This window comes from Eublepharis macularius, chromosome 17 (assembly GCF_028583425.1).
Source record: "Eublepharis macularius isolate TG4126 chromosome 17, MPM_Emac_v1.0, whole genome shotgun sequence".
Taxonomy (NCBI): Eukaryota; Metazoa; Chordata; class Lepidosauria; order Squamata; family Eublepharidae; genus Eublepharis; species Eublepharis macularius.
Window position 1 is genome coordinate 20,763,995 of NC_072806.1, and position 27,234 is coordinate 20,791,228.

Sequence of the window (27,234 nt, forward strand, 5' to 3'; positions counted from 1 at the left end):
ACTTCCTGTTCCTCCCACTGCAGCTAGGTCACATCCGTGCGTCCCTTTTCCGCCCTATTCTTCCGCACTCGTTTGTTCTCAATGCGCATGCGCCCCTTCTAGAGCCTCTTTCCGACTATCGAAGGTTAGAGCCCGTAGCTTAGCAACAGTGTCTGATTGGCGGGAGCAGTCAGAATGTAGGCTCCGCCTCCCCGGAGCTAGGCTGGTTTGTTTCTTTTGAGGGCTTGCGAAGGGTGGGGGCTGTGGAGTGGGCGTGGTTAGCGCCAAAAAAAGGAAGAAATTTAAATTCTGTCAGATTCAAACCGTCACTTTATTCCCCTCATCAAAAAGAAACAAAAGTCTAAAAAAAAAAGGGGGGGGGGAGGATTCGGGAAACCATTTCTAGATTAAAAAAATTCAGTTCAATGCTTTAAAATTATTTTTGTGCATGATACGTGTAGGAAAGCGAATTTTTAACAACGTAAACACCTCACTTTGTTCAAATGCATACTTTAAAGATCGATTGCTTGAAGATTTTTTAACAGTTCTGAATACACCTCAGAAATACTGTTTTATTTGCTTAGAATAATGATCCTAAGATTACTTTGGCAGGAGCAAAATTTGTCTCAGTCCTTCTATCCCTTGCATCCCAAAAAACCCAATAACGTTTTGCTACTCAAAATCTGTTAATCGATTAGCCTGGAATAAAAGGAAAAAGGCTACATAGATGGGGGTGAAGATTTCCACATTTTTTAAATTCTATTTTTATGGCCAAAAGATGAAAATTTTGAAACTCAAACCAGTCAGTTCTTCACAAAGCAACATCAACTTCCCATTAAAAATCAGTCACATCATGTTCTGTGGTCCTTACTTCCAAGTAGGGTTGCCAGCTCCAAGTTGGGAAAGAATGAAACCCGGAGAAAGTGGGGTTTGGGGAGGGAAAAGACCTTGGCATGGCATAATTCCATACAGTCCACCCCCCAAAGTAGCCATTTTCTCCAGGTGAATTGATCTCTGTGGCCTGGAGACTAGTTGTAATTCCGGGAGATCTCCAGCCACTACCTGGAGGCTGGCAACCCTACATCCAAGTAGTGTGTGCCGAGGGTTGCAGTCTTCACTTACACGGATGTGAAAAAGACCTTTTAAAGTGGCTTCAGCAGTAATCCCAAATACGCTGTGCAAGTGGAGCTCATACTGTGGTAGGTTTGCCAGCTTGAGGTTGAGAAATTCCTGGCGATCTGGGGGGTGAAAGCTGGAGAAACCTGGAGAAAGTGGGGTTTGGGGAGGGAAAAGACCCTGTGACATGGCATAATTCCACAGAGTCCACCCCCTAAAGTAGACATTTTCTCCAGGTGAACTGATCTCTGGCCTGGAGACCAGTTGTAATTCCGGGAAATCTCCAGCCACTACCTGGAGACTGGCAACCCTATACTGCAGGTTGCCAGCTCCAGGTTGGGAGATTCCTGGAGATTTGGGGGTGGAACATGGAAGGGCAGGGTTTGAGGAGGATATAATTCCATAGAGTCAACCCTCCAAAGCAGCCATTTCATCCTGGAGAACTGATTTCTATAGCCTAGGGGTCAGTTGTAATTCTGGGATATTTCCAGCCGCCACCTGGAAGACAGCAACTGGGGCTGTGGCTTAATACTTTATATGCAGAAAGTCTCTAGCATCAATCCCCAGCATCTCTAGTTAAAAGGATCAGGGCGTAGACCTCTGTATGAGACCTTAGAGAGCTGCTGCAAGTCTAAGTAGACAACACTGACCAGTGGTCTGAATCACTGTAAAGTTTCATGTGACCACTAGGAAATGATGATTGGATGGCTTTAAAAGATAATTAAACAAATCCAAGGAGCCAAAATAGTTAAATTGAGCCTCCATGTTTAAAGGCAAGCCACGTCTGAATATTAGATCCTGGAGACGCCAAACCAGCAGAGGGCATCGTGGCCCTGATTTTGGGTTTCTTGCACCAGCCATCATTATAAAGTGGCTTCTTTGACTGCATGGACTTGCCTAGGTCTCATTTAACACATTGCCTGCTATTTAGGCTAGGATTATCGATTTATACTATCTGCGAAAGACCCAAAGAGTCTCCATGTTCAGAGAAATGCTGGGGCATAAGGTGGCTGTTGCCTTTCTTTAATTTTTCTTGCAAACTTTTAAAGACCACCTTTCTCCTGATCCAAGACAGGTGATAGCAGATAAGGTAAAATAACAATTAAACTGAGCCCTCCTGTTTAGCAGCTGCATGGAACATCCAGCAGGTTAAGGTAAAATAACAATTAAATTGTTATTTTACCTCAACCTGTTGGGATCCAAGACAGGTGATAGCAGATAAGGTAAAATAACAATTAAACTGAGCCCTCCTGTTTAGCGTCTGTTTGGAATATCCAACAGGTTAAGGTAAAATAACAATTAAATTGTGCCCTCCTGGTCGGCTTTTGCTTGGAGCGTCCAACAGTTTACTGGACTGCAAGCATCCACTGTAGCTTCATCCATCAGGTCTCTTTATGTTTTAAGTCCCTTTGAACTGAATGAGACTTACTTCTGAAAGCAAGCATGCCGTAGATGTTAAGAAGATGAGCTAGGATTTGGGACACCCAGGTTCAAATCTCTCCTCTACTGTGAAGCTTGGTGAATGATACTGGGCTAGTTTCTCTGAAATAAAGTAGAACATGCATTTGTTTAAGCCTTCCTGCCCCAGTCAGCCAGGGGTCAATACTAGAATTTCATGTCCAGGCAGTCAGGGTCAATATTGGGCTATTTTGTGGCCTGGTAACTCCCCATGATTAACCTTACTGACTGCTTCACACGGGCAAAATAAGGATGGCAGGGGCCAGACTTTTTTTATTACTGTTGAAGGTGACGCCTGTTCCCTGGAATCTCCTTCCAGGAGTGCCTGTAACAGTTTTCTCTTCCCACTGGGCTTTAGTTAAAAAGACCTTCTGATGTGTTTTTGGAGTGCTCTGTGGTGCTTTAACATTTAGTATGGCACTTTGATTACTTTGATAGCCTTTATATTTTTGTAAATTGCCTCGTATGTAGGATAAAACAGTATAAAAATAGAATAAGTAAGGAGAATTTTACACCGTATTCATTGTAAAGCTGGGATTCTACATTTGCATAAGTGACTGTGACTTGGTGGGGGGTTGTTATTTGGGATATTAGCCCACCCAGATCTAAACCATTGAAACATACATTTAAAAACCCTATCCAAAATCAATCAAGTTACACATTACTACAGTACAGTCAAGAGTGTACCCTTTGCCAACCACAGAGATTGTAATGGTATATAAAGAAGGAGGATGGACTTTTAGTTATGTCGCTCCTAAACCAGCTTATATTTTAGTGGTGAAACCCAGCGCTTTAATGTTTGCCCAGAAAATGAAAGCAAGACACTGGAGTCACCACAGTTCCTAAACATTAACATTTGTTGGTATAATCCTTTGCAATACTGCAAAGGACCCTGGGATACCTTGCCCTGTGATTACTAAAACCATTTTGGGTCAACCCAGCCTTGGAAGCATTGTGAGTTGGGGATTGGCTTTTGAAGGTTACAGTTAAGTTGTTATATCACAGAGAGTAAGGTTTGGCTATATGAAATGTTCTAAGTCAATTGTAAACATATTTGGAATATAAGCATTGGTCTTGCCCTAACTGGGATAGCCCAGGTGAGCCTGATCTTGTCACATCTCAGAAGTTAAGCTGGGTCGGCCTTGCTTAGTAATTGGATGGCAGAACTCCAACAAAGACCAGGGTTGGAGAGGCAGGTAATGGCAAACCACCTCTGTTAGTCTTTCGGCATGAAAACCCCATCAGGGGTTGCCATAAGTCAACTCTGACTTGAGGGCACTCTATCACCACCAAGCCTTGATCTTAGTGTGGTCTATATCCTTAAACATAAAAGGTGAGCCGTATTCCCAACGACTCACCTGTTATCCTGGCGCAGGCACACTGAGGACCTTGCAGTACACCTGTGCCAGGATAAAAGGAGAGTTGTCGGTGGCAGGCCTCTGAGGGGCCACAGAGCCAGCAAAGAGGTAAAGTGCAGGTAAGTCCCCCCTCCCGGGCGTGGCCTTCTGGAGCCCATTATATTTATTTTTACAATGGGCTCTGTTGCTAGTAATGAAATAAAACCATAGTTCTCCCTCAGTAGTACCACTTAACTGCCCCATCTGTTGATTTCTTCTTCCATTTATTTGTCCCAAGTTTCAAGACAAGTTGAGTCTTCTCATCCATTCTTCTGATATAGTAGTGGTGGGCCCAGCATGAAGCAAAGGTAAGTGAGGTTGGTTTTTGAGTGAATGGTGGCCGCATTAGAGAACAATCCATGTAGTACAATCCCATTGAGATGAATGGGGGAGGCTTTGAACTCATAAAAAGGGAAGACTAGCAGAGGTTGTGGCCGTCCATATGACTAAAACCCAGACAATCTAGAAAGGAAAACTCTGGTCAATTTCATCATCCCTTAAACCCTAACTCAGCTCCCCTTGACTCTTCACCTTATTAGCCAATGTATAGAGATTAAAAATAATTTATTCCTGATGAATGAAGAAAAGGCATCTCTTGAACATGGGCAGCCAATGACTTTGTACAGAAAACAAAACAGCCACCTTTATACACGGATAAATATATTAGCAAAATAAATAGGTTTTGAGCACATGCTCACATTTGGACAATCTCTATTTCTTAGATATAAATATAGTTTTGCATGTGTATATACAAAAAGATGATTCTTTCCCCATTTTTCTTTTCTTTTTTGGTTTACAAAAGTACGTAAGTGCTGCCAAATTAGACTCAGGAAATAAAAAGTACAAAAATAAAATCCTCGTTCACATTTCAAAGGGTTGTCAGGAGGAAGGAGCAGAGAGAGGAGAGAGAGAGGGAGAGAAACAGGCACCAGTTGAAGGCATTGGGTGGGAAAATGCCAAAAGAAGCAGAGCTCTTACTCATACAGTAACATTCAAGCCTTCGACCAAAATGGTTTGCTTGTTGGTTACGAATGTTGCCATTTGGAATAATTTTGGTTGGAACGTAAGGGAATGCATTTGGGGCTCTTGTTCTTGGTCCAAGTCCTTTCATTTTCTTCTCTTTTTATATGGTTTAGTGTGTTTGGACTCCAAGTGAAACAAAGCCAAAGCCAAACTCACACTGTACATTTTCTTTGAGAGAGGGGTTAAAAAATTGTACCGAACTCTACATTATTTTTTTTTATACTGGCAAGTTTCCACTCCTGAAATATTTCCCAGTGCCAGAACAACTCTGAAAGAAAGCAGAATAAAGACATCCTAGCTGTTTCATCCTTGCTATAAATCCTATGCCATTCCACAGGCATAGCAGATACGCAAGACACCAGTCCCCACAGAATCCCTCTATAGTCTCATTGTTTGTTCCGTAGAAAACATGCTCCATAACTCTAGTGCCCCCCTCACTTTTGAAATGTCTTGTCTGGCCACTCTTCTTGTCCTGTTACCAAGAGGACGGGAAGTCCCTGCCAAAATCCATTAAAGACTTCATCTCCAAATGTGATGCTTTTATATCTGTCTACTGGAACTGGAAGTATTCCACAGGATTGGGTCCGAAAAGGGCTAGGAGATTTCTCATGAAACTGGTCAAAGGCGTGCAGCTTCAGAATAAGCCGCCACCTAGGAAATTTCATGCCACAAACAACGAAGCTCTTTGGACCGGTTCACACAGTCTGTTTCCCTGCACAAATAAGGACTGTACACAGATAGCAGCTATTTTTCATGATGTTGGCAACACTTCTCCCAGCTGCCACAATTCTAGGAATGCCAGCAGTATACGTATATAGTCAGGGCTTTTTTTCAGGGGGAACGTGGGGGAACGGAGTTCCGGCACCTCTTGAAAATATTCGGCAATTTCAAAGAATCCTGTGTGTTTCTTCCTCATTTCCCTCTTGAGAGTTCCGCCACCACTTTTCCCAGAAAAAAAACCCTGCATATAGTCCAGTTCTTACTGTTTCCCCAGGTTTATCTGTAATTTCTGAAAGGGCAGACACAGAGTATGAGATGTGTGAATTCCAGAAGAGGCTCTGCCTCTCACATCTGACCCTTGCAGTTATGAAGATATATCTTTGGTGAGTCATGAGACTTTCTCGGTGTGCATTTTGAAAACATGCCTGTGTGTTGGAGGGGGGAGGTAACCCTGAAAAGCAGACTTCCGCTGATTTTCTTTTGATCTGATGCCTGCTCACTTGCGTCTTAAGTAGGATCTTTTGCCTTCTGATTACAGCCCTGAGAGATTGCCTTGAGAAAAGCAGAACTGCACATTTTGGGCTGGATTCTGGCTAAATTTTCCATCCAAGGAGACCCTGATGAAAGACATTAAGCTGTTTGGTGTGTGGGCGTGGGTGTGTGTCTGTGTGTGTATGGGGGGAATCAGTGGAAATTGCTAATTTTATTCTGAATTCAACCCTCGGTTCTTCGCAACCCTCAGTTTTTCACAAGTAGGATTAAAGTCTCTGCAGTTCTTCAGTGGGTAATATTCTTATATACATGATGAAACTGAGGCCATATCTACAATGCTGACTTGTATCAGTTTACGATCCCTCAATTGCCATGGCTTCCCACTCATGTACTCCAGGGTATCTTGGGAAATTACAATTTGGTAAGGGAACTGAGAATTCTTTAAAGATTCCAGGCTTCCTCCCATAACAGAACTACAACTCCCAGTGCCCCTATTAATCCAGTTAACATCTTGAGTAACTCATGAGCAATCATTATGGTGTCACAGAACTCTTTGCTGTTTCTTTTTCTGGTTGTGCCTCTGTTTTACCACACAGGGCCAAGTTTATAACCACATTTACCCACATCCCAGAACACTTGGTGAATATAAGCACTGGCAGTAACTTACTAGAGTGGTTGCTTGTTTGTATCATCACACTGGGAATTAGGAAGAATTTCCACTTACTTTAGGCACCTGATTAAAAATCTGGGCAACAAGGGAGCATTACAAATTTCCCCCAGACCCTGGCAGGATATTATTAAAGATGACTGGCTTACTACATGCTTAAATGCCCACTGTGGCAAGTTACTACTTGTAAGTTACTACTCAGTATATGTCCATTTGCCCATAGTCAACCTACAATCTTTCTCATCCAACTGGCCCTTCGTTTGCCTCATTTAATGTGGACTGTAATTACACTTTGATGGACTGGATTTACCACTTGTCCTGGACTCTGCATACATGTTTACTGGGAAATCCAAGCACTTGCACGTGGGAGGTACCAATAATAATAATAACAACATTCAATTTATATACCACCCTTCAGGACAACTTAACATCCACTCAGAGTGGTTTACAAAGTAGGTTATTATTATCACCACAACAATCACCCTGTGAGGTGGGTGGGGCTGAGAGAGCTCTGAAAGAGCTGTGACTCATTCAAGGTCACCCAGCTGGCTTCAAGCGGAGGAGTGGGGAATCAAGCCCGGCTCTCCAGATTAGAGTCCTCCTGCTCTTAACCACTACATCAAACTGGCTCTCTGGCTTGCATAATGTAGTTCAAAACTGGGCATGGGGTGGGGGAGGGAGTTGGCTGAATCATTAACGACTGTAAGGGAAGGGTCAGCAACTGGATAAATCCGGCCAAATCTAGCTGTTTGAATGGTACTCTCTGGCCAACCCAAAGGAGTGGGGAGAAATTGACATCTATGGCAAAAGAACAGGTAATGTTAGTCTGCTACCACTCATTCTTGCCACAAAGTGCTCCTCCTGAAAAATTCCTGCTGTGCATGGAAAGAGAGCATTATCCCAACTCAGAGATCGGCCAGTACATCTGGAATCCGCAATCCACACAAGCTGGGAGTAGAGATAGGGCCTGTCTGATGTACATGCGTGCAAAGAAAGGCTGGTTAAGGGTCACATGGCCCAAAGTATAATGTGGACATGGAATTCTTGCATGTAGCATTAGACCTGCTTTCAGCAGGCTGTGTTTGTATGGACTTCAGTTGGGGTTTGGTGCTGAAGCACCACATTGAGGACAAGACTGACATTCATTTGTAGACAGGACTGGGGGTGGAGGGATTTTGTCTCTGATTCCAACACGCCATAGGATCTTTGAATCAAATCAGGACCAGTGCGTCACTTGAATGGCAAAAGAGAATTCAGCATGGACCCATCTGTCCACGTGACTTCAGTGGCACAACTCTCCCGCATCGTTGTCTACTTTCAGAGGCAACTTCTCCCAAACTTCTCCTTTATCAGTCAGCGATACAAGAAACAGCCAGAGGCATCGCGATAATACACATGGCCTTGTGAAGTGAGGAGAAATGGGCAGCTTTGGACACCATGCATTTCTACCCCCTCTGGAAAAGTTGAACAGTTTTGCTCCTTTGTCCAGGAACAAGAGTAGCAAGGAGCCTGCACGCCCGTAACTGGGGCCACCTTCAAGAAAGCAACTCCTGACAACTGGCAAGCAATACTGGCAGCTTATGTTTGGCACATGAATGATGGGCTGAGCAAACAGGAGGAGCTAAACACGGCCACGATGTAATGGCAAGCTTGGGAGGACAAGGCAGGGGTTGGCTGGGCAGGATACTTTTTAAGACTGGCCACCACACCATCAGAACAGGATTCACTGACAACTCGCAAGAAAGTCCTTTCTCACAGGATTTCCGAATGGCCTGATGCTCTCTCCTGGTCCCAAAGAGCAGATTAAGTTTGCCTCCTGTTAAACCGAATGTTCGTATATCTCTGGGATATCTTCTTTCGATCCTGAAATTAGAAAAGTAATGTGAGCAGCCAAGTTTCTATACAGAACGTTTATAAATCTGGAACACGATTATGCTGTCTGCCTCGCAGTTGCCTTAGCCATGAACTGCATGGGGGATTACTTTTGGCACAGTGGTGGGACTACATTATAGAGAATAATATTTGTTCTCATTTTGTGGATGGAAAACTGAGGTTATCTTGACATGACTCAAGCCAGTCGATGGGTCCGTACAGAGGTTGGCGCTGAAAACCGATCAGCCAGCTCCAAGGCCAGCTTTCAATCCACGGGAACCTGCAGACACTCATTTCAAGTCTCACTCGTTTGCCTGCTTTCAATGTTTTTGTGCCCAAGGTATCCCAGGAGAAATTTCTTTCCGACTTCAATGAATCGGAGCCACTTCCTGTGTAAAGATGAGCCTCGGCATCTCTACTGCCTTTGGCCACATCTTTTTGTAAACATTTGAATGGAATTTGTAAGTCTGAAACCATGTCGCAATTATGATCCCTGGTGCCATCTTTAAAATGCGCAGATGCTCCAATCAGATGAGAAGGCATGAGCAATGGTCAGCAGGAAATGTGCTTTTGCTGTAGCGTATGATGCCAACCTGAGACCTGAAGTGTGAAGCACAACGAAGCTACTAAACATCTGGATTCTTGTGGGAGAACAATGATTCTCTAAAACCACTAAAAGTTTTCAATATAGATATATCCCAAGCCTCCCCAAAACTCCACACCATCCCCTCACATGGGCAGACGTAGCCATAAAGATCTACAGCTGGGGTCCCCAACTTTTGGTGGGGGGGGGGGCTTTGGAATTCTGAAAGGGTGATGGGCACAACTACAAAAATGGCTGCTGCAGGAGGCAGAGCCAACCACAAAATGCCATGGAGTGAGACAATACATAACTCTAACAGTAACTCCTCAATATTTCAGGCAGAAGCTTCTTTTAAAAAAAAAAACATTGTTGACAACTATTTTCTGGCTTACACACAGCTTTTCTTCAGAGTCGCTCTACACAAGACTTCTGACACATGTTCTTCCCATGTCGGGAGATACAATGTTAGCCAGGAAGTGTAGTTTTAAATGACAGAGCCGGCAGAGATTGCTCTGGAGGGGATGGATTCTCTCATAGCCCTCTGCTGCCTCTGGCGTGCCAGACTGTCTCCCCTTCCAAAACCTTTGCCCTGCTGAGGCTTGGTTAATTTGAAATTTTAAGGAGTGAATGCGGCAGGGCAAAGGCCCCAGAAGGGGAGACAGTCCGGCAAGCCAGAAGAGGCGGAGGGCTGTGAGAGAATCCGTCCCCTGTGGAGCGATCTCTGCCGGTTCTGTCTTGTAAAACTACCCTTCCCAGCTAACATTATATCCCCCGGCACATGATGAACATGCGCCCAGGTGTCTCGTGCAGTGAGACTCTCAGTCACACAGTGAAGATCCTTGTGCTGTGGTGGCAGCTGCTCCCAAATCAATATGTTTTTTAAAAAAATCTGCATAGCGCGTCAGATTTCCAATGGCCATTCAGAAGACCCTACTGGGGAAAAGCCCCATCTGGTCTCGGCACCTTTTTAAAAACACTTGGCAGGTATCAGGAAAGGTGCCGGTGGGCACCATGGCACCCACAGGCACCCCCTTGGGGACCCCAATCTTCAACTATGCAGGTACTGTTTGTCAATGGACACTAGCGGCTGAGGCTTACCCTGATGGTGTTGTGGAATTTGGCAGCTGAGGTAAAAACTGGCCTTGCTCCCTGTGGTGTCCGCCCCTGAGCCTTCCGCCAGAAGCACGGGCTCGCAGTCCTGTTCCCCCGTCCTGTTCCCCTGCTCCTGAGGCTTGAGGCTGGAAGGCAGAGCTAAGCGCTTTGAAATCTGCTGACAACCTGAAAAACAATGTGTGGAGGAACCGCTGGGCATTAGAGGCCGTCTCTCTGTGGGGCAGCAGTTTGCAGAACTATGGCCACAGTGAGTGGGAGCGGTGCAGTCTGGGGGCGTGCTGGAATTCTCTGGCAAAGGGGACTGGGAAGAAGACACGGGCGGGTGTTTCCATTTCCTCCTACTGGGATGAAGTTGTAAGTAGGGTCGCTGACAGGTTTGTGACCTGACGGCTCCCGATTGCCCACCTGCCGCCATGTTGGAGCCCAATCCATCGGGCAAAGAGGGCGTGTGTCCTTGAGGCAAACAAGAAGGCTGCCCAAGCCGAGTCACATCCTGGGAGGCAGAGCCACTTTCCAGCAGCTGTACCCTCTCAGTCCTTCTTTGTGCCTGGGCACCAAGAAACTCTACCTTGGCCCTGGGGTATTTGGCCTTGCGTTGAATGGGCTCCCGGCTCGGCCGGCCGTTCAGACAGTCTGGGGGGCTCCGTCCATAATGGTGGTGCCTGTGATGATGATGGTGATAGTGGACGTGATTACTGCCCAGCCGCGCCCCGCCCTCCACCACCGTGTCCACAGACTGTGGCTGCAGGTCCCTCCAAGGCGGAGTCGGCTCTTGCCTGTTTTCCGTGGCTGACCTCTCAGACCCACAAAAGGCGAAAGGATCGTAATCGCTGCTCAAGGAACTGTGGAATGTGGAGCAGCTTCCGTGGATGGCCTGAAGGCTGACATCAGTGCAATTCAACATGGAGTCGCTGGAGGAGCCGTGGCAAGGACCTGAACTGGTGTCGCTGCCGGGGCCATCGGGAAGGTATCCGCTGGGCTCTGTGAGGTAACTCTCCCCGGAGCCACTGCTGTGGTGATGATGCTTCGCGTAGCGGATTCCTCTATGGGGAGGAACAGCACGATTGAGCTTTTCGGAGTGGGGAGTCCTCAGTCCTCGGCAGGGGGGCTGGCGTTGAAGCAGGCAGGGCCTATGAGGGGGCGGGGCCTGTTCGCACAGCAGAGACTCCTGGGGTTGGGAAACCAACAGTCCTTGGGCGAGAGGGGTCTGGTGACTGCACCAAGACTCAGAGCCCGCTGGCCCGTAGCACAAATAATGCATTGTCCCCAAACCTGACTGGGAGAGTTGTGGAGAGTGGAAGAAAGGGTGACCACAGTTCCTGGGGGGTACTGGGGGCAAAGTCTGTGGGAAGTGGTACAAGGCATGTCCTGGCTGTTGCCGTAAGAAATGTGACCTTTGTCCAGGCCTTGACTGAGGTACATCCTCCCGGGAACGCAGGGGTAAAGCAGAAGAATCTTGATCTAGAAAAATAAACAACCCTCTTTGAACAGAGATTCTAAGCATCAATTAATCCTATTCCAATAATATATTTTCAGGTGGGTAGCTGTTAGTCTGTAGCAGCAAGAAAAAACAATCGAGTCCAGTAGCAGAGACCAACAAAAACGTCCAAGTGAGTCAAAGCTCACTTCGTCAGTGAATATAAGGTCTAAACTGGACAAGACATTGGCCACAAGTTAGGTCAGGCTTCTCCTGACAGGTCTTGCCTTCCTCACAGCCAAATGGTAGCTACAAGGAAATTACTTCCGCAAGCACCACAGTGCCCAATTCTGCTTGGGAAAATGGCATGGGGGGAGGCCTACTGCATCACTGCATGAAACATTTCTTACCTAGCGATAAACCCTCCAAGCTGAAAGTCCAGTCAGAAGTTGCATCTTGCAAAGCCAACAGAGGGGTGGGGGGCAGGGAACCAGAAAATGAGAGCAGAGCTTGATGCAGTTTGTGCACCATTGGCCGGCCCTTGATTTTCACCATTCACAACACTGGACCTCAAAGCCTGCCCATCTCCCAGGTTGCTTCCATGCCTTTCCTAATTCTTCCTGGCCATGCAGCCCTTACAGAGAATTCCCCCAAGAGGTATACTTCCTGTTGCTCTCCGACTCTTTCCCACATGTCTTCCATTTAAGGAATGTGCTTTGTGGTCCGAGCAAAGAGAACTGCCACCAACCGGCAGGGAGTTTTTTCATTGGACGTTGCCAAATTGTCTCAATTGACTCCATGGAAAGTAATGACCACTGAGCAAGCAAATGAGGGGAGGGAAGCATCTGCATCAGCTGGTTCCCATTATATGTCCCAGGATATAGTGGGAACATTTGGGGGCAGTCCACACTTTTTGGAAGCTTTGTGGCAAGCTCCATTTCTCTCCCTGAGACCGATGAGCAGAATATACCCTGATGCACATAATCCCACACACCATGCTGTTGGAATGAATGACTGGCCCAGTGTAAACCTCTGGGGGCTGCTGTCTGTGCCATTAGCTGCCAACCCAGAGGCCCAGTGGAGAGCCAAGTGGCTACATAAATGGCAATTGCTATCCTATCCTCAAAGAAGCCTATCCTCTCAGCCTATCCTCAAAGATGCTCCCAGGCAAAACGGGTTGTCTGTCGCCCAGTGGAAAGCCAAGTTGGCTGCCTTTCCTGCTGCCGTGCTCTTACCAACGATGTTGAACATGCACAGAGGGCACGTTTGGTGCTGCTGGAGCCAGGGGTCAATGCACCACCGATGGAACTCATGGAAGCAAGTGATGATTCGCAGCTCCTGGAAAGAAAGGCAAGACAGTGGGAGGACAGGGCAGTGGTGCGGATTCAAGGGTGAAAGGAACAGGTATCCTGATCAGAGCAGTTCCACGTTTGTGTGTTTGTTTAATTATACCCCACTTATCTTCCGCGTTTTTTCGTGACGTTCCTCAGCGTTCCGGATGAAAGTGAGTAGTGTGGAAATGGTCCATCTCAAATTTGTCATGTGATGTCCAGCTCTTCTTCAGTTTTTACATCAAGCTGGCTGCCCTTTTCTTTCCTCCCTGAGACCCAGGTTCAAATCCCCACTCTGCCAGGGAAACTTGCTGGGAGACCTTGGACCTGTCACACATTCAGCCAAACCTCCTTCACAGGGTTGTTTTGAGGATGACACGGAGGAGAGGAAAATAATGTCTGCTGTCTTGCGCTCCCGGAGGAAGAGGGGGCAAAAATGTATTTAATGATATTTAAAAATATATAGATTCCAGGCCAAGGGGTGTGTGTGTGTGTGTGTGTGTGTGTATGCATGTGCATGCGTGCACCAGGTTTTAGTGCCTTTTCCAAAGGCGTGTGTATGCATGTGATGTTTTCCCTCCCCAAGTTAATTGGCACTGCTTTCCGATTTAAGAAGGCTTGGAAGTGGTGGAACCAAATCAAAAGGGATTAATGCTCTGAGCGTGTGAACAGCTGGGATCTTACTCATGCTAAATTATCTGTCTCTGCACGTGCACATTCTAGCTGAAGAAAGCCACTAGGTGGAGTTTCTCTGCAGGCAGAACTGCTGAAACTGGTTTGACACCAATGGAAATCCAGCCAGACCTCTTTGTTTCCCCCCCACCACCACTGCTATGAAATGAGATGGGAGAGCCCAAGAGAGAGCTTGTCTATCAGGAGACCAAAGAGAGGCGATGCGGGCCAATCTGGCATGTCATTCGTTGTGAACAGATGGCACGCTTACCTGGCCCTCACTGAACTCCTCCAGGCAGATGGCGCAGACCGGAGCAGAGCTGCAGGTGCTGGCAGAGTCCCCCGTTGGGGCTTGCCGGCAGCGGGCCTGGTACCTACGGGTGGCCAACTGGTTGATTGCTCGCAGGGTTTCTTCCTGTACATTATTCTGTGGAAGAATGGAAAAGTTGATGAGCTGAGAATGGAGGTAGATCTTGCTGAGCTGCATGGGTGACTTCGGGGCCTGTGGGTTTTGCAGCCGGCCAACTGTTGCCTAATTACTGCTAGTATTTGGCACAGTCCCACTCTTCATTATCTCATCCTGTCTTACTTTGTGTCCTGAATGCCAGGATTTATGCAAAAATTAGGATCTCAGGCTGCTTCCACACGTGGAATGCAGCACGCCTTCCACATGACTTCATGCTCTTTCCGAGCACGATTCACAGGGCTTCTGGGTCTTTCATCTTTGAGCCAGAGCAAAACAAAACTTTCTTTGCTCTGGGCTGAAAGGAGGAAGTATGGCGAGGTTGCTGGACTCAGTGTACCTTGGTCTGATCTAGCGGAGCACTTCAGATGTTCTGTTTCTTCGTTATGCCAATGAAGAGGTAGCACTTCCTTTGGATGGGTGGGTTGGAACCCTTTCTCTGTCCACTCATTCACCCTGCAAATGCTCACTTGGGGAATTTTAATTTTCTCAAGGTGGGCTGATACTGAAAATAAGCCCCCATGACTGGGGGGGAATGGGGAAAATGGCCTGGGTCAGAGTTTTGGAGAGAAGTCTCAGCGGGAAGCTTTAGCACTCCACCAATCCACCGTTTCTCCCCAGCAAGCCACCCCCCCCCCCATTTCTATTATTTCAGCACATGGAGGTATGGGACACTGTTTGCGCCAATAAGATGCGTAGTTCTCCTCTAAGAACTACAGATTTGATGTTATTTAGAATACTGTATTCATTCAAAAAGAGCAGGATTTAAGTCCAGTAGCACCTTAAAGACAAACAATATTTCCAGGGCATAAGTTTTTAAGAGGCAAAGCTTCCTTTATCATATACAAGTAGGAATGGGCCATCCCTACCGGTATCTGACAGAGGGAACTTTGACTTTCAAAAGCTTATAACCTGGAAATCTTGTTGGTCTTTAAGATGCTACTGGACTCAAATCTTGCTCTTCTACTGCAGACCAACACAGCTACTCACCTGAAACTCAAAAAGGAATATGGCCCTGAATGGACACTCTTAAAAATGTTAACACCTCCCTCCCAATAATTATTAATGGATATAACTAGTTGGCATGGGATGACCCCCTCTTTTTTTATGGCATACCTATGAAAAAAACTTGCTGCTGGGGGGGGGAGTTGTCCTCCCCCTCGGCTCTGCTGACCCCTTAACAGCTGCCACCCCGTTCCACGGGATTTGAAGACTGGGTTGTGCAATGTGAGAAGCCATGTGCCGAGAAGTTGTTTTATCTGAATCTAAAATGTTGATGGTTTTATTTAATATTATTATTGTTTTTATCTTTATTTGTTTTGCTTAATGTTGTTATCCGCTCTGAGCGGAGTAAATACTGTCATAAACAAACCTACATCATATTCTCCAAAGAAGGATGAATGCAGAGATGCTAACTGTCCCAGGGAAACCTGGGAAGTTAAAACAGCTGGGGGAGCCCAGCGATAGTGCGGCAGGGCTGCTTGGCACAGGTGCTGTCTAAGCCAAGTAGTGATCACCACTTTCAGCATCACTGAGGTTCAGCTTGGTGCTGACCTGGGCCATTTCCACACGGCTTACCTTCCCTCAGAACAACCTGGAACATCACACAAAAAACGTGGAAGATCACGTTTTCTCATGTGATGTTGGGCAAATCTCACGTGAGAAAACGTGATCTTCTGCATTTTTTGCATGATGTTCTGGGTCATTCTGAGGGAAGGTAACCTGTGTGAAAACGGCCCAGGGCTTTTTTTCAGCTGGAACGCAGTGGAACGGAGTTCCAGCACTACTTGAAAATGGTCACATGGCTGGTGGCCCCGCCCCCTGATCTCTAAACTCCCCTCTTTCTGGAGATCAGGGGGTGGAGCCACTGGCCATGTGACCATTTTCGCCAAGGGCAATTTAAACTTAAAAACTCCCCCCCTTGTTCCAGTTGACCCAAAGTGATGTCATTGTGTGGTCCTGAGTTCCACCACTGAGTTCCACCATCTCTTTTCCCAGAAAAAAAGCCCTGGTGCTGACTATGGGAACTTTCCCAGTGAGCTGAAGCATCAGCATAAGGAGGAGCTACTGAGAAAAGGTTGAGGCTTTTTGGAACTGGAGAAGGATCCGCCAATCATTTCTTACCTGAATTCTGCTTGGTTGACACCGAGAGCGTATGATGAAGATCAAAACAATGAAGAGGACCGTGCTGACCACTGTGAGAAGTATCCAGACATCATAATCTGGCTGTTGAAGAAAGACAAAAGGTTAGGAGGCAGAAATGCTTGAAATTGCTTTTTTAGGAGGGGGGATGTTCCACATCCGGAATGACATAGGCTGTTTCCACACGGCTTACCTTTTGTTGGGATACAGCGTCTTCACGCGTGAAATCACGCCAGGAAGATGCTGGCTGATTCCGCACACATTGGATAATGCACTTTCAATGCACTTTATCAATTGTTTGAGGTGGATTTTTTGTTCCGCACACGAAAAAATCCATTCCAAATGATCTATAAAGAAGATTGGAAGTGCATTATCCAACGTGTGCGGAATCACTCGCTGTTATCGCACGATTTCGCGCGAGATCACGCTGTTTGGTGGCAATTTCACACGAGAACATGCTGCATCCTGGCAAAAGGTAAGCCGTGTGGAAACGGCCATAGTTCTGACCCAGCTGCTTGGTGTGCATTTCAATTTCATCGTTACGACTTTGTTAATTATTAATCGGTGGCGGGATTTAGCAACAGAACTGAGCAGAAAAAGGCAAAGATGAGTTTAAAATAACAACACTGCCAAACGTATTGCAGAAGGAGAGAGAGAGTCACACACACACACGTCACCAATATTCCAATGAAGAAAGAATAGAGGAAGAAAGGTTACATTTAGGTGGAATAGCTGGCATTTCGCTTTAGAATCTTTACCATTCATGGGACAGTTAGAAACCTGGGTGGAAAGAGACGGATTGCAAACGTATCGTAGGAGTTAACATAAAGATGTGAGTGAAGCTCTTCAGCATAAAAATGATACATGAATCCATGAAGCTGCCTTATGCGGAGACTATTGGCCTGTCAAAGTCTTGTCTACTTTGGCTAGCCGCAGCTCTCCAGGACCTCACACAGAGATCTTTCACATTACCTGATTGAACTCAGGACTTTCTGCATGTCAGAAGAAATTATGGGAGGGACTCTGGCTCAGTGGCAGAGCATCTGCTCGGCATGCAGAAGGTGCCAGGTTCAATCCCCGGCATCTCCAGTTAAAAGGATCAGGTGGTAGGCAATGAGAAAGACCTCTACCTGAGAACCTGGAGAGCTGCTGCCAGTCTGAGTAGACAATACTGACTGTGATAGACAGATGGGCTGTTTCCACACGGCTTACCTTTTGCCGGAACACAGCGTCTTCATGCGCGAAAACACGCCAGGAAGATGCTGTTATCATGCAACTTCGCGCGAGAACATGCTGTTATCGCACGACTTCGCACGAGAACACGCTGTGTTCCAGCAAAAGGTAAGCTGTGTGGAAACGGCCATGGTCTGATTCAGTATAAGGCAGCTTCATGTAGAAATGAAGGAACCTGCCCTATATTAAGTCAGACCCCTGGCCCATCTGGCTCAGAGCCAAGCCACAGGAGACAAATTATATGAGAAGTGCGTGAAGAGTGTCACAATGTTAGCCGGGAAGCTGAATTTTAAAAGAGATTGGAAGGCTTTGTCAATTCCCCCTCTCTACAGAGCCAGGGAGATCCTCCTCAGAGGGCTTGTTAATTTCCTCTTTGCCTCCTGAAGGCTCTGTCAGTTTCACTTCCCCTTCTAAGAGGAGAAGAGGAAATAAACACACCTTCCCAGCAGCCATCCCCCAGGCTCTGTAGAGAGGGGAAATTGACAAAGCCTTCCAATCTCTTTTAAAACTCAGCTTCCCGGCTAACATTGCGAGTTTGCGACTCTCTTCATGTGCTCCTCCTCATGTAATTCGTCTCTTGTAGCTTAGCTCTCAGTGTTGACTGTGGCAGAAAAGACTTCGCTCAACATCTGTTACTTGTAGGGTTGCCAACTCCAGGTTGGGAAATTCCTGGGGATTTGGTGGTGGATCCTGTAGAGGACAAAATTTGGGGACAGGAGGGACCTCAGCAAGACATAATGCCATAGAGTCCACCCTCCAAAGCAGCCTATAGAAGAGGAACTGATCTCTGTCATCTGGAGGTCAACTGTAATTCCGGGAGATCTCCAGGCCTCACCTGGAGGCTGGCAACCCTAAGTACTTGGGATCCTTGAACTGAAGATGGCAGGATATCGACAGAAAATAGAAAAGATGGGGAGGGGAACCCACCCACAAACAGAAACTTGGGAGGGGAGGTACATTGCGACAGGACTGTCAAGAAAGAGAACACCAACTCCTAATGTGACAAAAGGTTCAGTAAGCAAAAGAACAAACTGAAAGTATTTAAAGAAAAGATGAAGCAAATCAAAAGCTGAATGCGTTTAAGCTTCGTGAAGATCCTGGGAGATACAAGCTATCGCCATTTTTGTAGTGATACGGATGAAAGGCCGGTTGATAAGAATCTAAGAATAAGATGTAAAGTCAGTCAGTCTGCAAGAGCGAATGACGCTTAAAGCAAGAAGGAAGGAGAGGAAGGGGGTGATAAATAGAGAGTAGAATCGTTTCCAGAATAGCAGCAGGATCGCCTGTTTAAATAAAGAATGAAAAGGGCCAGCAGAACCTGAAAGATTAAAGATATGAGTAAGGCCATGAAGCAAGAGACAAGAAGCCAAGCGGAAACTAGATCCAGAGCACGTCGAGAACTTTATCAAAGAAATTCCACTACACGTTGTGTTTATTTAAAACAAAACAAAACATTTTTTCTTTGTAAATGTAGCCTCTCCTCCCAGACTGTTTTATCAAAGAGAGCATGGAATGGTGAGAGGGAGAGACTTTAACCTTTTCATCCCCTGCTCTTTCTCACTGATAAAAGACCCATGCATGTACGCGCACACGCGCACACACAAGCATAGCTTTGCTCCTCTGTAGAAAATGTATAGATATATTTTTCCTCCAGCAGGAGTAAAAGCAACTCAAAGGTGGCTTTTCTCCCTGAGAAGGGTTAAAGTTTCTCTCTCTGTTCTCCCCTTTGATAAAGAAATCTCAGAGGCTGCATTTGCAAAAGAAATTTTAAAAAATGTTTCAGATAAACACAGAAGGAATCCATGCGTTAGAAGGAAGAATGAAGAGAAACAAGGGTAACAGACTAGACCATTGATCCAGAGGAGTTAGCCGTGTTAGTCTGTAGTAGCAAAATAGTAAAGAGTCCAGTAGCACCGTTAAGACTAACCAACTTTACTGTAGTATAAGCTTTCGAGAACCACAGCTCTCTTCGTCAGATGCATGACGAAGATCATTAGAAGATTGGTGAGAAGCAGAAGTGAAGAGCAGAAGAAACATGATCTACAAACTAAGAAGCAAATTAATCTGAAGAAGGACAAATAGGAGAGGCAGATAGCCATAGTGGAGAAGTGGGGTGAATAAATAAATGCTTTGGAGAAGGAACTGAAGCAGGAATCACAAAAGGATAACAAGATCGTTTTGTGGGACCTCAAGCAACATTATAGGGAGGACTCCCTCCCCTTGACCCGCTCCTGAGCACACTCTTATTTATAATGAGGTAAGGTTATCAACTCTGGGTTGGAAAATTCCTCGAGATTTCAGGGAGGTGACTGGAGAGGGTGGAGTTTGGGGAGGAGAGACACCTCAGTGGGGTATAATACCATAGTCTACCCTCCAAAACAGCCATTTTCTCCAGGGGGACTGATATCTGTTGTCTCGAGATCAGTTATAATTACAGGAGATCTCCAGGTCCCACTTGGAGGCTGGCAACCCTATGCAGCACTGAAATTTGCAGCTTTTTCAGGAGCTCTGGAGCAGAAGGGAAGGTGCTTTCAGTTGGGGGGGGGGGAGTTAATGAAGGCTGAAGCAAGACAACATAAAGCCCTACCTACTATGGATAGGCCCAACTTCCATGGAGGAATGCAAAAACATTTTCGGGGTCATGTACTTTTAACATTCCCATTTCAGGGATCTATCTTTTGAATAGAATAATTCAAAATTCGGTTCCAGGCCCAGTTCAAGGTGCTGGTGCTGACTTTTAAAACCCTACACAGTTTGGGACCAGCATAAGTATTGCCTATGCCCATCTGAACCTACCTGCCCACTATTATGCCCCGCTTCATTTATTTTTATTTATTTCAGATTTCTATTCTGCCCTCCCTGCGAGCGGGCTCAGGGCGTATAACAACATATTAAAAATACAATTTAAAAATTCATGTACATTAAAAACAACACATTTAAAACAGGATGGTGGACAGCCTTCACAGGGAGGGTTAAGATTTATACACCCCTCCCCCCCTTCCTTTTTAGGTGTTCCCTGGCTTCTGAATTTAGGGGGATGGCAACTAGGGTTGCCAGCTCCAGGCTGGAGAATTCCTGAAAGTTTGGGAGGTAGAGCCTGGAAATGGTGGGTTTGGGACAGAGGAGGGACCTCATCGGGGCATAGTGTCATAAAGACCACCACCACCCTCCCCAAAGTTGCCATTTTCTTCAGGGGAACTGATTTTGGGCATGGAGATCAGTTGGAATTTTGGGAGACCTCCAGACACCACCTGGAGGTTGGCAACCAAAGTGGCAACTCAAGCAAAGGCCTTCTGGGTCTGGGTGCTAAAATTATGGAACTCTCTTCCTTCCCAAGGATATTCGCCTGTCCCCTTCCCGCACTGTCTTCCACCAGCAAGTGAAGATTTTTTAAAATTTTGCCTGATGTTCCTTCCGTGACCCTTCTTCCTTCCCTTGTGTGTTTTTATTTATGTAGAAAAGAGCAAGAGTCCATTAGCACCTATAAGACTAACAAAATTTGAGGTAGGGTATGAGAAGTGAGTCACAGCTCACTTGGTATCTAAAGAAGTGAGCTGTGTAACTCACGAAAGCTCATCCCCTACCACAAATTTTGTTAGAATTATAGGTGATACTGGACTCCTGCTCTTTTCTACTGCTACAGACAGACTAACACGGCTACCCATCTTTATATATGTATTTCAGTTTTGGTTTCAGCCAGTTTTATGATGTTTGATAACAATCTGCATTTACTTGTAAGCCACCATGGATTGAGCAAACAAGCAGATAATTTTTTAAAAAATAAATAATCAATAAAATATATCCTGAGTCAGGGATAAAAATGCAGTGCTATACCACGAATATTTTAGCAACATGTTGAGACTTTAGGCTAAACACTCACCCAAGCTGGCATCTCTTTCACCTCAATCTTCACATGGGCTTCTCGGTTATTGTTAACCACCCCCATCAGCAGCTCGGCGTCGTGGCCCCAGATGAGAACCACAGGGTGACTCAGTCCTCGGGGCTTCTTCAGCTGCAGAAAGACAAACTCAGATGTAGGATGTGCCATTGAAGGCCAGGAATTATCATTACTAGTTATTACTATTCATTTTGTAATCTGCCTTTCTCACCGAGACTCAAAGGCAATTAGAAAATATGAAAAGCAATACAATCTGACAGCAAAGACCGCCAGTAAACAATGCGGTAGGACTAGTAATACAGATACTGGAAACAAAGCCAACAAAACAGTTGGGCATGAGAGACGGGAGTTCTTTCCAAGAACCCAGAATCTGTTTCACCTGGCACTGGAATGGCATTCCAGTGTGACTCCAGTAAAGATCTGGATTCGTGTCCCAATCATCTCTTAGCTACTGACAGCCATCTGTAAAAATTGCTTGGCTTCGTATATTTGTGCTACACAAACAACATATATTTGTGCTACACAATCAAGACTGTCTAGCACTTGTCAACAAGGGCCCAAAATCTTTTGGTGTCAGGTGCAGAAATCCAAATGGGACACCCTTCCAATGAACTGAAATGGGGTGCAATCCATCAGGACATTCTCCAAGGCAAAAGTCCTTGAAATCAACTCCTCTAATAGGGCTGCCCTGACCTGGATAGCCCAGGTGAGCCTGATCACCTCAGATCTCAGAAGCTAAGCAGGCCAGCCTTGGTTAGTAACTGGATGGGAGACCTCCAATGAAGACCAGGGTCACAGAGGCAGGCAATGGCAAACTACCCCTGTCAGTCTCTTGTCATGAAAACCCCATAAGTCAGTTATGACTTGAGGGCACTCTCCACATCCACAACAGGGCTGCCAGGCCTCTCATGATAGTGGGAGGCTTCCTGCTGGCAGCCTTAGTGGCCCACTGCTGCTTTGAACAGCAGAGAGAGAAAGAAACCTGCAACGTAGGGTAGTGCTAGGAATTGCTGGAAACTCTATAGTAAAATCATAGAGTGTCCAGCAATTCCTAGCCACTATTCTATGTCACTTCTGGATTTTCCTTGGAGGTGATGTAGTGACATAGCTGACATTACACCTCCCCATGTCCCTGCCCCCAACCCTCCCGTGGCTCAGCCTGGCAACTCTTACCATCTAAGCATGCAGAGAGCATATTCCTCTCCCTACAGAGGCATCACAACTATTTTTGTATTTAAAATGTCTGTCCTGCCCTCAGAGTAGTTTATGGTATCAGAGACCTATATCCCATACATACATATTTTATATATTAAGAATCCATATAAACTCAAAGCAGATATCCAGTCTCCAAAACCAACTGCACCATTACTAGCAGCATCATAGACAACTTTTTTTAAAAAATTGCACAACAGGAATGTCTTATCCTCTGGATCAGACAGATGCAAATGTCTTAACCAGCCTCCGGGGCACCTGGGTGTTGCCACAGGGATTATTTGCCAGTTCGATTTTGTTGAGAAACAGATTTGCCACCTGCTTTGCTACAGCACTGTGGTGCATTTGTGTACCTCCCAGGCTTTTCTCCAGTCATTCCCAAATCTTCTTTACTCTGAAGTTTTGGGAAAGATCGCAGCACAGTCTGGATGGCTGCCGTGTTTGAGAAAAATCGGGTTTTGCCAGTCCTGCTCACAAAGCAACTACAACAAAGGGAATGCCACCATAGTATACAGTAAACAACACTAACAAGTATATAAATGAAGTTTATAAAGTGCAAAATTACAAAGTGCTATGATACAATAAATAAATAACAATTTTATAGATAGTTATTAAATACATCAATAAATAACATTATCATAAATTAAGATCATTTATTATAATGTTATTTATTGATGTATTTAATAACTATTTACAAAATAGTTATTTATTTATTGTATCATAGCACTTTTGCTCTTTATAAATCTCACTTATATACTTGTTATTGTTATTTACTGTATACCATGGGGGAATTCTCTTTGTCGCAGTCGTATTAGACCGTGGTAGCTTCTCCTTTTTTGGGTCCGCTCACAAAGCATCCATTCCTCCTCAACACCCGTTTCCTCTCCCTCTCATCAGGGCTTTTTTTCTTCTTTAAAAAGATCAGTGATTGAATAGAGTTATATCGATACAACACAACCTTGAGCCTGTCCACATGCCACTATATTTAATCATGGCATGAGGCTGGCCCTACGGTTAAGTAAAGAGAAGTACCCTGCCTTAGGCAACAGAACAGGCATACTATTCAATGGCCTATTGGCCTTCATTATTAGTAATTTAATTCATTGTTATCCCTTTTTCTTGCTAGAAGAACGGGGTGTAAATTAGATTTCTTGCCTCAGGAAACAAAATGTCTTGGGCCCACATTGTCTTATGTAACAATGCCCCATGCTTGCAAGTCTGCCTACTGTTCTCCTGAAGTGCTTTGCTGACACGAGTAGAAGAGGGGCTGACTGAAAGCTGAGAGGAAGAGGAAGACGGTAGGGCTGTGCTAGAGGAAGCTGCAGCCTTTTGTATGACTAGGGTTGCCAGCTCCTAGTTGGGAAATTCCTGGAGATCTAGAGGGTGGAGCCTGGAGAGGGCAGGGTTTGGGGAGGGGAGGGACTTCAGTTGGCTATACTGCCATAGAGTCCACCTTCCAAGGCAGCCATTTTCTCCAGGGGAACTGATCCCTGTCACCTGGAGATCAGTTGTAATTCCGGGGGATTTCCAGCCACCACCTGGAGGCTGGCAACCCTATGTACGACAGAGGGACCCCCTCATCAGCTCCTGCACCTAGGAACTGCGTGGGGAAATAGCTTTGCCTTCCCAATCCCCATCCTCTTTTCAGGCCTAGCAACCAACACCCCTGGCTCCAAGGAAAGAAGCAAAGATTGTTAACAGGCCTGGAAACAGAGGACTGACTGTGTATATAGCAGCTACTGTTGGGAAGCACAACACGACTTGTGAAAGCAGAGGGCAAAAATGAGAGCCCAAAGGAGGAGGAGGAGGAGGAGGAGGAGGAGGAGAGGCCAGCTGGGCAAATTCTGCGGGGATGAGAAACTGGAGTGCTGCTTGCTCACCATCTTGATGGACCCATCTCAATACCCATCTCTGTCTCTCCATGAGCATCTAGCTAAGTCAATAAATATCCCAATTCACAGAATTCAAAGGACAGAAATGGGGTGGGGATAAGACCTGTTAAATCAGTTTTTTTACAGAACACATGGAACTGTTAACTGACTGGAAGAAAAGCATCTCCTTACCTGGTCAGCGGCTCCCTGGTCATCTGTAATGTCAAAGAGGACAGCCCGTGCCCCTCTCTCCCCTGCCAGTTTAGCCTGTCCAAACAGAACAAAGGAAACATTTTCATGAGCTTACGTGTATCCTGCTGGGCCATCTTCTACTGTAGCATACATGGCCTGTGCTGGCTGCAGTGCTTCTCGTCCTCTGCCTCAAGTTGGTAGTCCTCCATTTCCCCTCTTTACTAGATCATCTCTTTTGTGGTCTTCATCTCGTACCATATCTCATTCCATCCATCCATTCAGCATAAGTTCATCTGTCGTCCCCCCCACCCCCGCAAGATGTTTGTGAGAAAACTAGTCCCTTGGGAAGCAGGGAAGCACTGGGCACTGTTGAGGACAGAATGCTCGACTGACCCAACAAGGCAGCTCTTACCACTCTTCGTAGCCTGATTGCTAAATGGAACCTCCATATGTAGGGACAGTATACCTTGGCATTGGGGTTTGCAACTTCGGGTTCGGAAACTCTTGGAGAATTGGGGGTGGATCCTGGGGAGGAAGGAGTTTGGGGAGAGGAGAGAGTGGAGTTCAGCAGGGATCTGATGCCAAAGAGTCCACCCTCTAAAGTTGTCATTTTCTCTGTACTCTGCAAATCAATTGTAATTCGGGATGAACTCCAGGCCCCAACTGGAGGTTGGCAGCCCTACCTGAAATAGCAGATCCTAAGGATGTATAATGAAAGCAGGTTTCTTGCTTTGATGCCCTTATCAGAAACCCTTGAAATCAGGATGCCAGACTAGATGGACCCACCGCTCTGATCCAACAAGGCTCTAGAACAGACAGTTATCACACTGGTTATTAGCCATGCCGGCCAGGTTTCACCACCAAAGGTTGGGGGACAAATGAGAGACTGAAAAGCCTCTGTTGGAACTGGGATGGGGAATGAAGCGCGTGCTGGCTCTTGTCCTGGCCAGGCAGTTCTTCTATCCTAATTATGTATTTCGTTCATTTGTGGGACTCTCTTCCAGTAAAAAACAAACATGGTTGAAAACTGCTTAGCAGTTTAACAGGGGTGGAGTGGGTGGGATTTGCAATAAAACTGAAAAAGGATTTCATTTATTCAAACAACCATCTGTATTTTTTTTAAATAAGGAATAGCACAAACCTGTGTTTTTTTCAGTTCCATATGTTTCACGGGAGAGAATAAAGCAGATGTTTCTCCCATTGAAACGCTGGAGATTTTAGAAGGCTGAGTTGTATCCTAATATTACTCATGTGTAAGATTTCTGGTTCTCAACTACAAGGATATCTGGGAGCTTTAGGACTGATTGGGGGGCTTTCATGAATTTAACGTAAGGCCAGACTAAGGCAATGTGGTATCATTAGCACCCCTCCTACACTGATGACCAATGGGCAGGGCTTTTTTTCTGAGAAAAGAGGTGGTGGAACTCAGTGGGTTGCCCTCGGAGAAAATGGTCACACGGCTGGTGGCCCCACCCCCTGATCTCCAGACAGAGGGGAGTTGAGATTGCCCTCCATGCCACTGAGCAGCGCAGAGGACAATCTAAACTCCCCTCTGTCTGGAGATCAGGGGGCGGGGCCACCAGCCATGTGACCATTTTCAAGAGGTTCCGGAACTCCGTTCCACTGCGTTCCTGCTGAAAAAAAGCCCTGCCAACGGGCACAATCCACTCAAGTGCTTTGGCTCAGGTTTCATGGAAATGAAAGGAAGATCTCGTCCTCTTGCACAACTCTTGTAGGGCTTGGTCAGGAAAACGTCCCATGCCCTGTGGGAAAGATTTGTCCATCAGCTACCTTCATGGTACCTGAAAGCCAAACTGGCTTGCCTGCTGCAGCCGCTGCTTGCGAGCACTGTATTTTCTGCTACTAGAGTTGCCAACTGTTCCCCACCCACCGTAATGGACTGCAGTACCTTTTTGGGAAGGGGCCAGGGCTCAGTGGCACAGCAAACATTTTGAATGCAAAAGGTCCCAGGTTCAACCCTGTGCATCTCCTGGTTCAAAAGGATTTCAGATAGTAGGTGGTAGGAAAGACCTCTGATTTGCTGCTCAGTCGTTCTGGCTAAGGCAGCTTGATTTGCTTGCATGATTTACTGCCTTCTCTTTGCTGCGTCTGATGGCAACTGACACATTACAAGAGAAGCAGAGGGAAAGCAAGGCAGTCCTGCTTTGACTCTGCAATGTGCACGCCACCTGGGAGGGAACAGTGCCGCCTGCCCCTTGCTTAGGCAGGGTGCAATTTGGCCAATCTCTCTCTTTCTCTCTGTCTCTTCTCCCCAATCCCCTCCCCTTCAGCCCAGCCCAGACAGTTGGAACAAGGCTCTGCTGTGTGTTCCCCAGCTACAAGGCAGCCATGCCACCAAAGAGCAGCAACACGCACGTCCCCT

The 27,234-nt window shown here is 46.1% G+C and overlaps 1 protein-coding gene across 1 annotated transcript in view; it reads right to left on the minus strand.

Moving 5' to 3' along the window:
- Positions 1-4,497: 4,497 nt before the first annotated feature.
- Positions 4,498-27,234, minus strand: part of RNF43 (ring finger protein 43) — a 53,712-nt gene continuing 30,975 nt past the window's right edge. Inside the window, exons 3-9 of the mRNA XM_055002036.1 lie at positions 24,852-24,926; positions 21,559-21,690; positions 16,428-16,529; positions 14,112-14,267; positions 13,073-13,175; positions 10,406-11,881; positions 4,498-8,715 (exon numbers count right to left, since the gene is read on the minus strand). Coding sequence (XP_054858011.1) covers positions 8,672-8,715; positions 10,406-11,881; positions 13,073-13,175; positions 14,112-14,267; positions 16,428-16,529; positions 21,559-21,690; positions 24,852-24,926 — 2,088 coding nt within the window. The 3' untranslated portion in view covers positions 4,498-8,671. The remainder of the gene's footprint in view (positions 8,716-10,405; positions 11,882-13,072; positions 13,176-14,111; positions 14,268-16,427; positions 16,530-21,558; positions 21,691-24,851; positions 24,927-27,234) is intronic.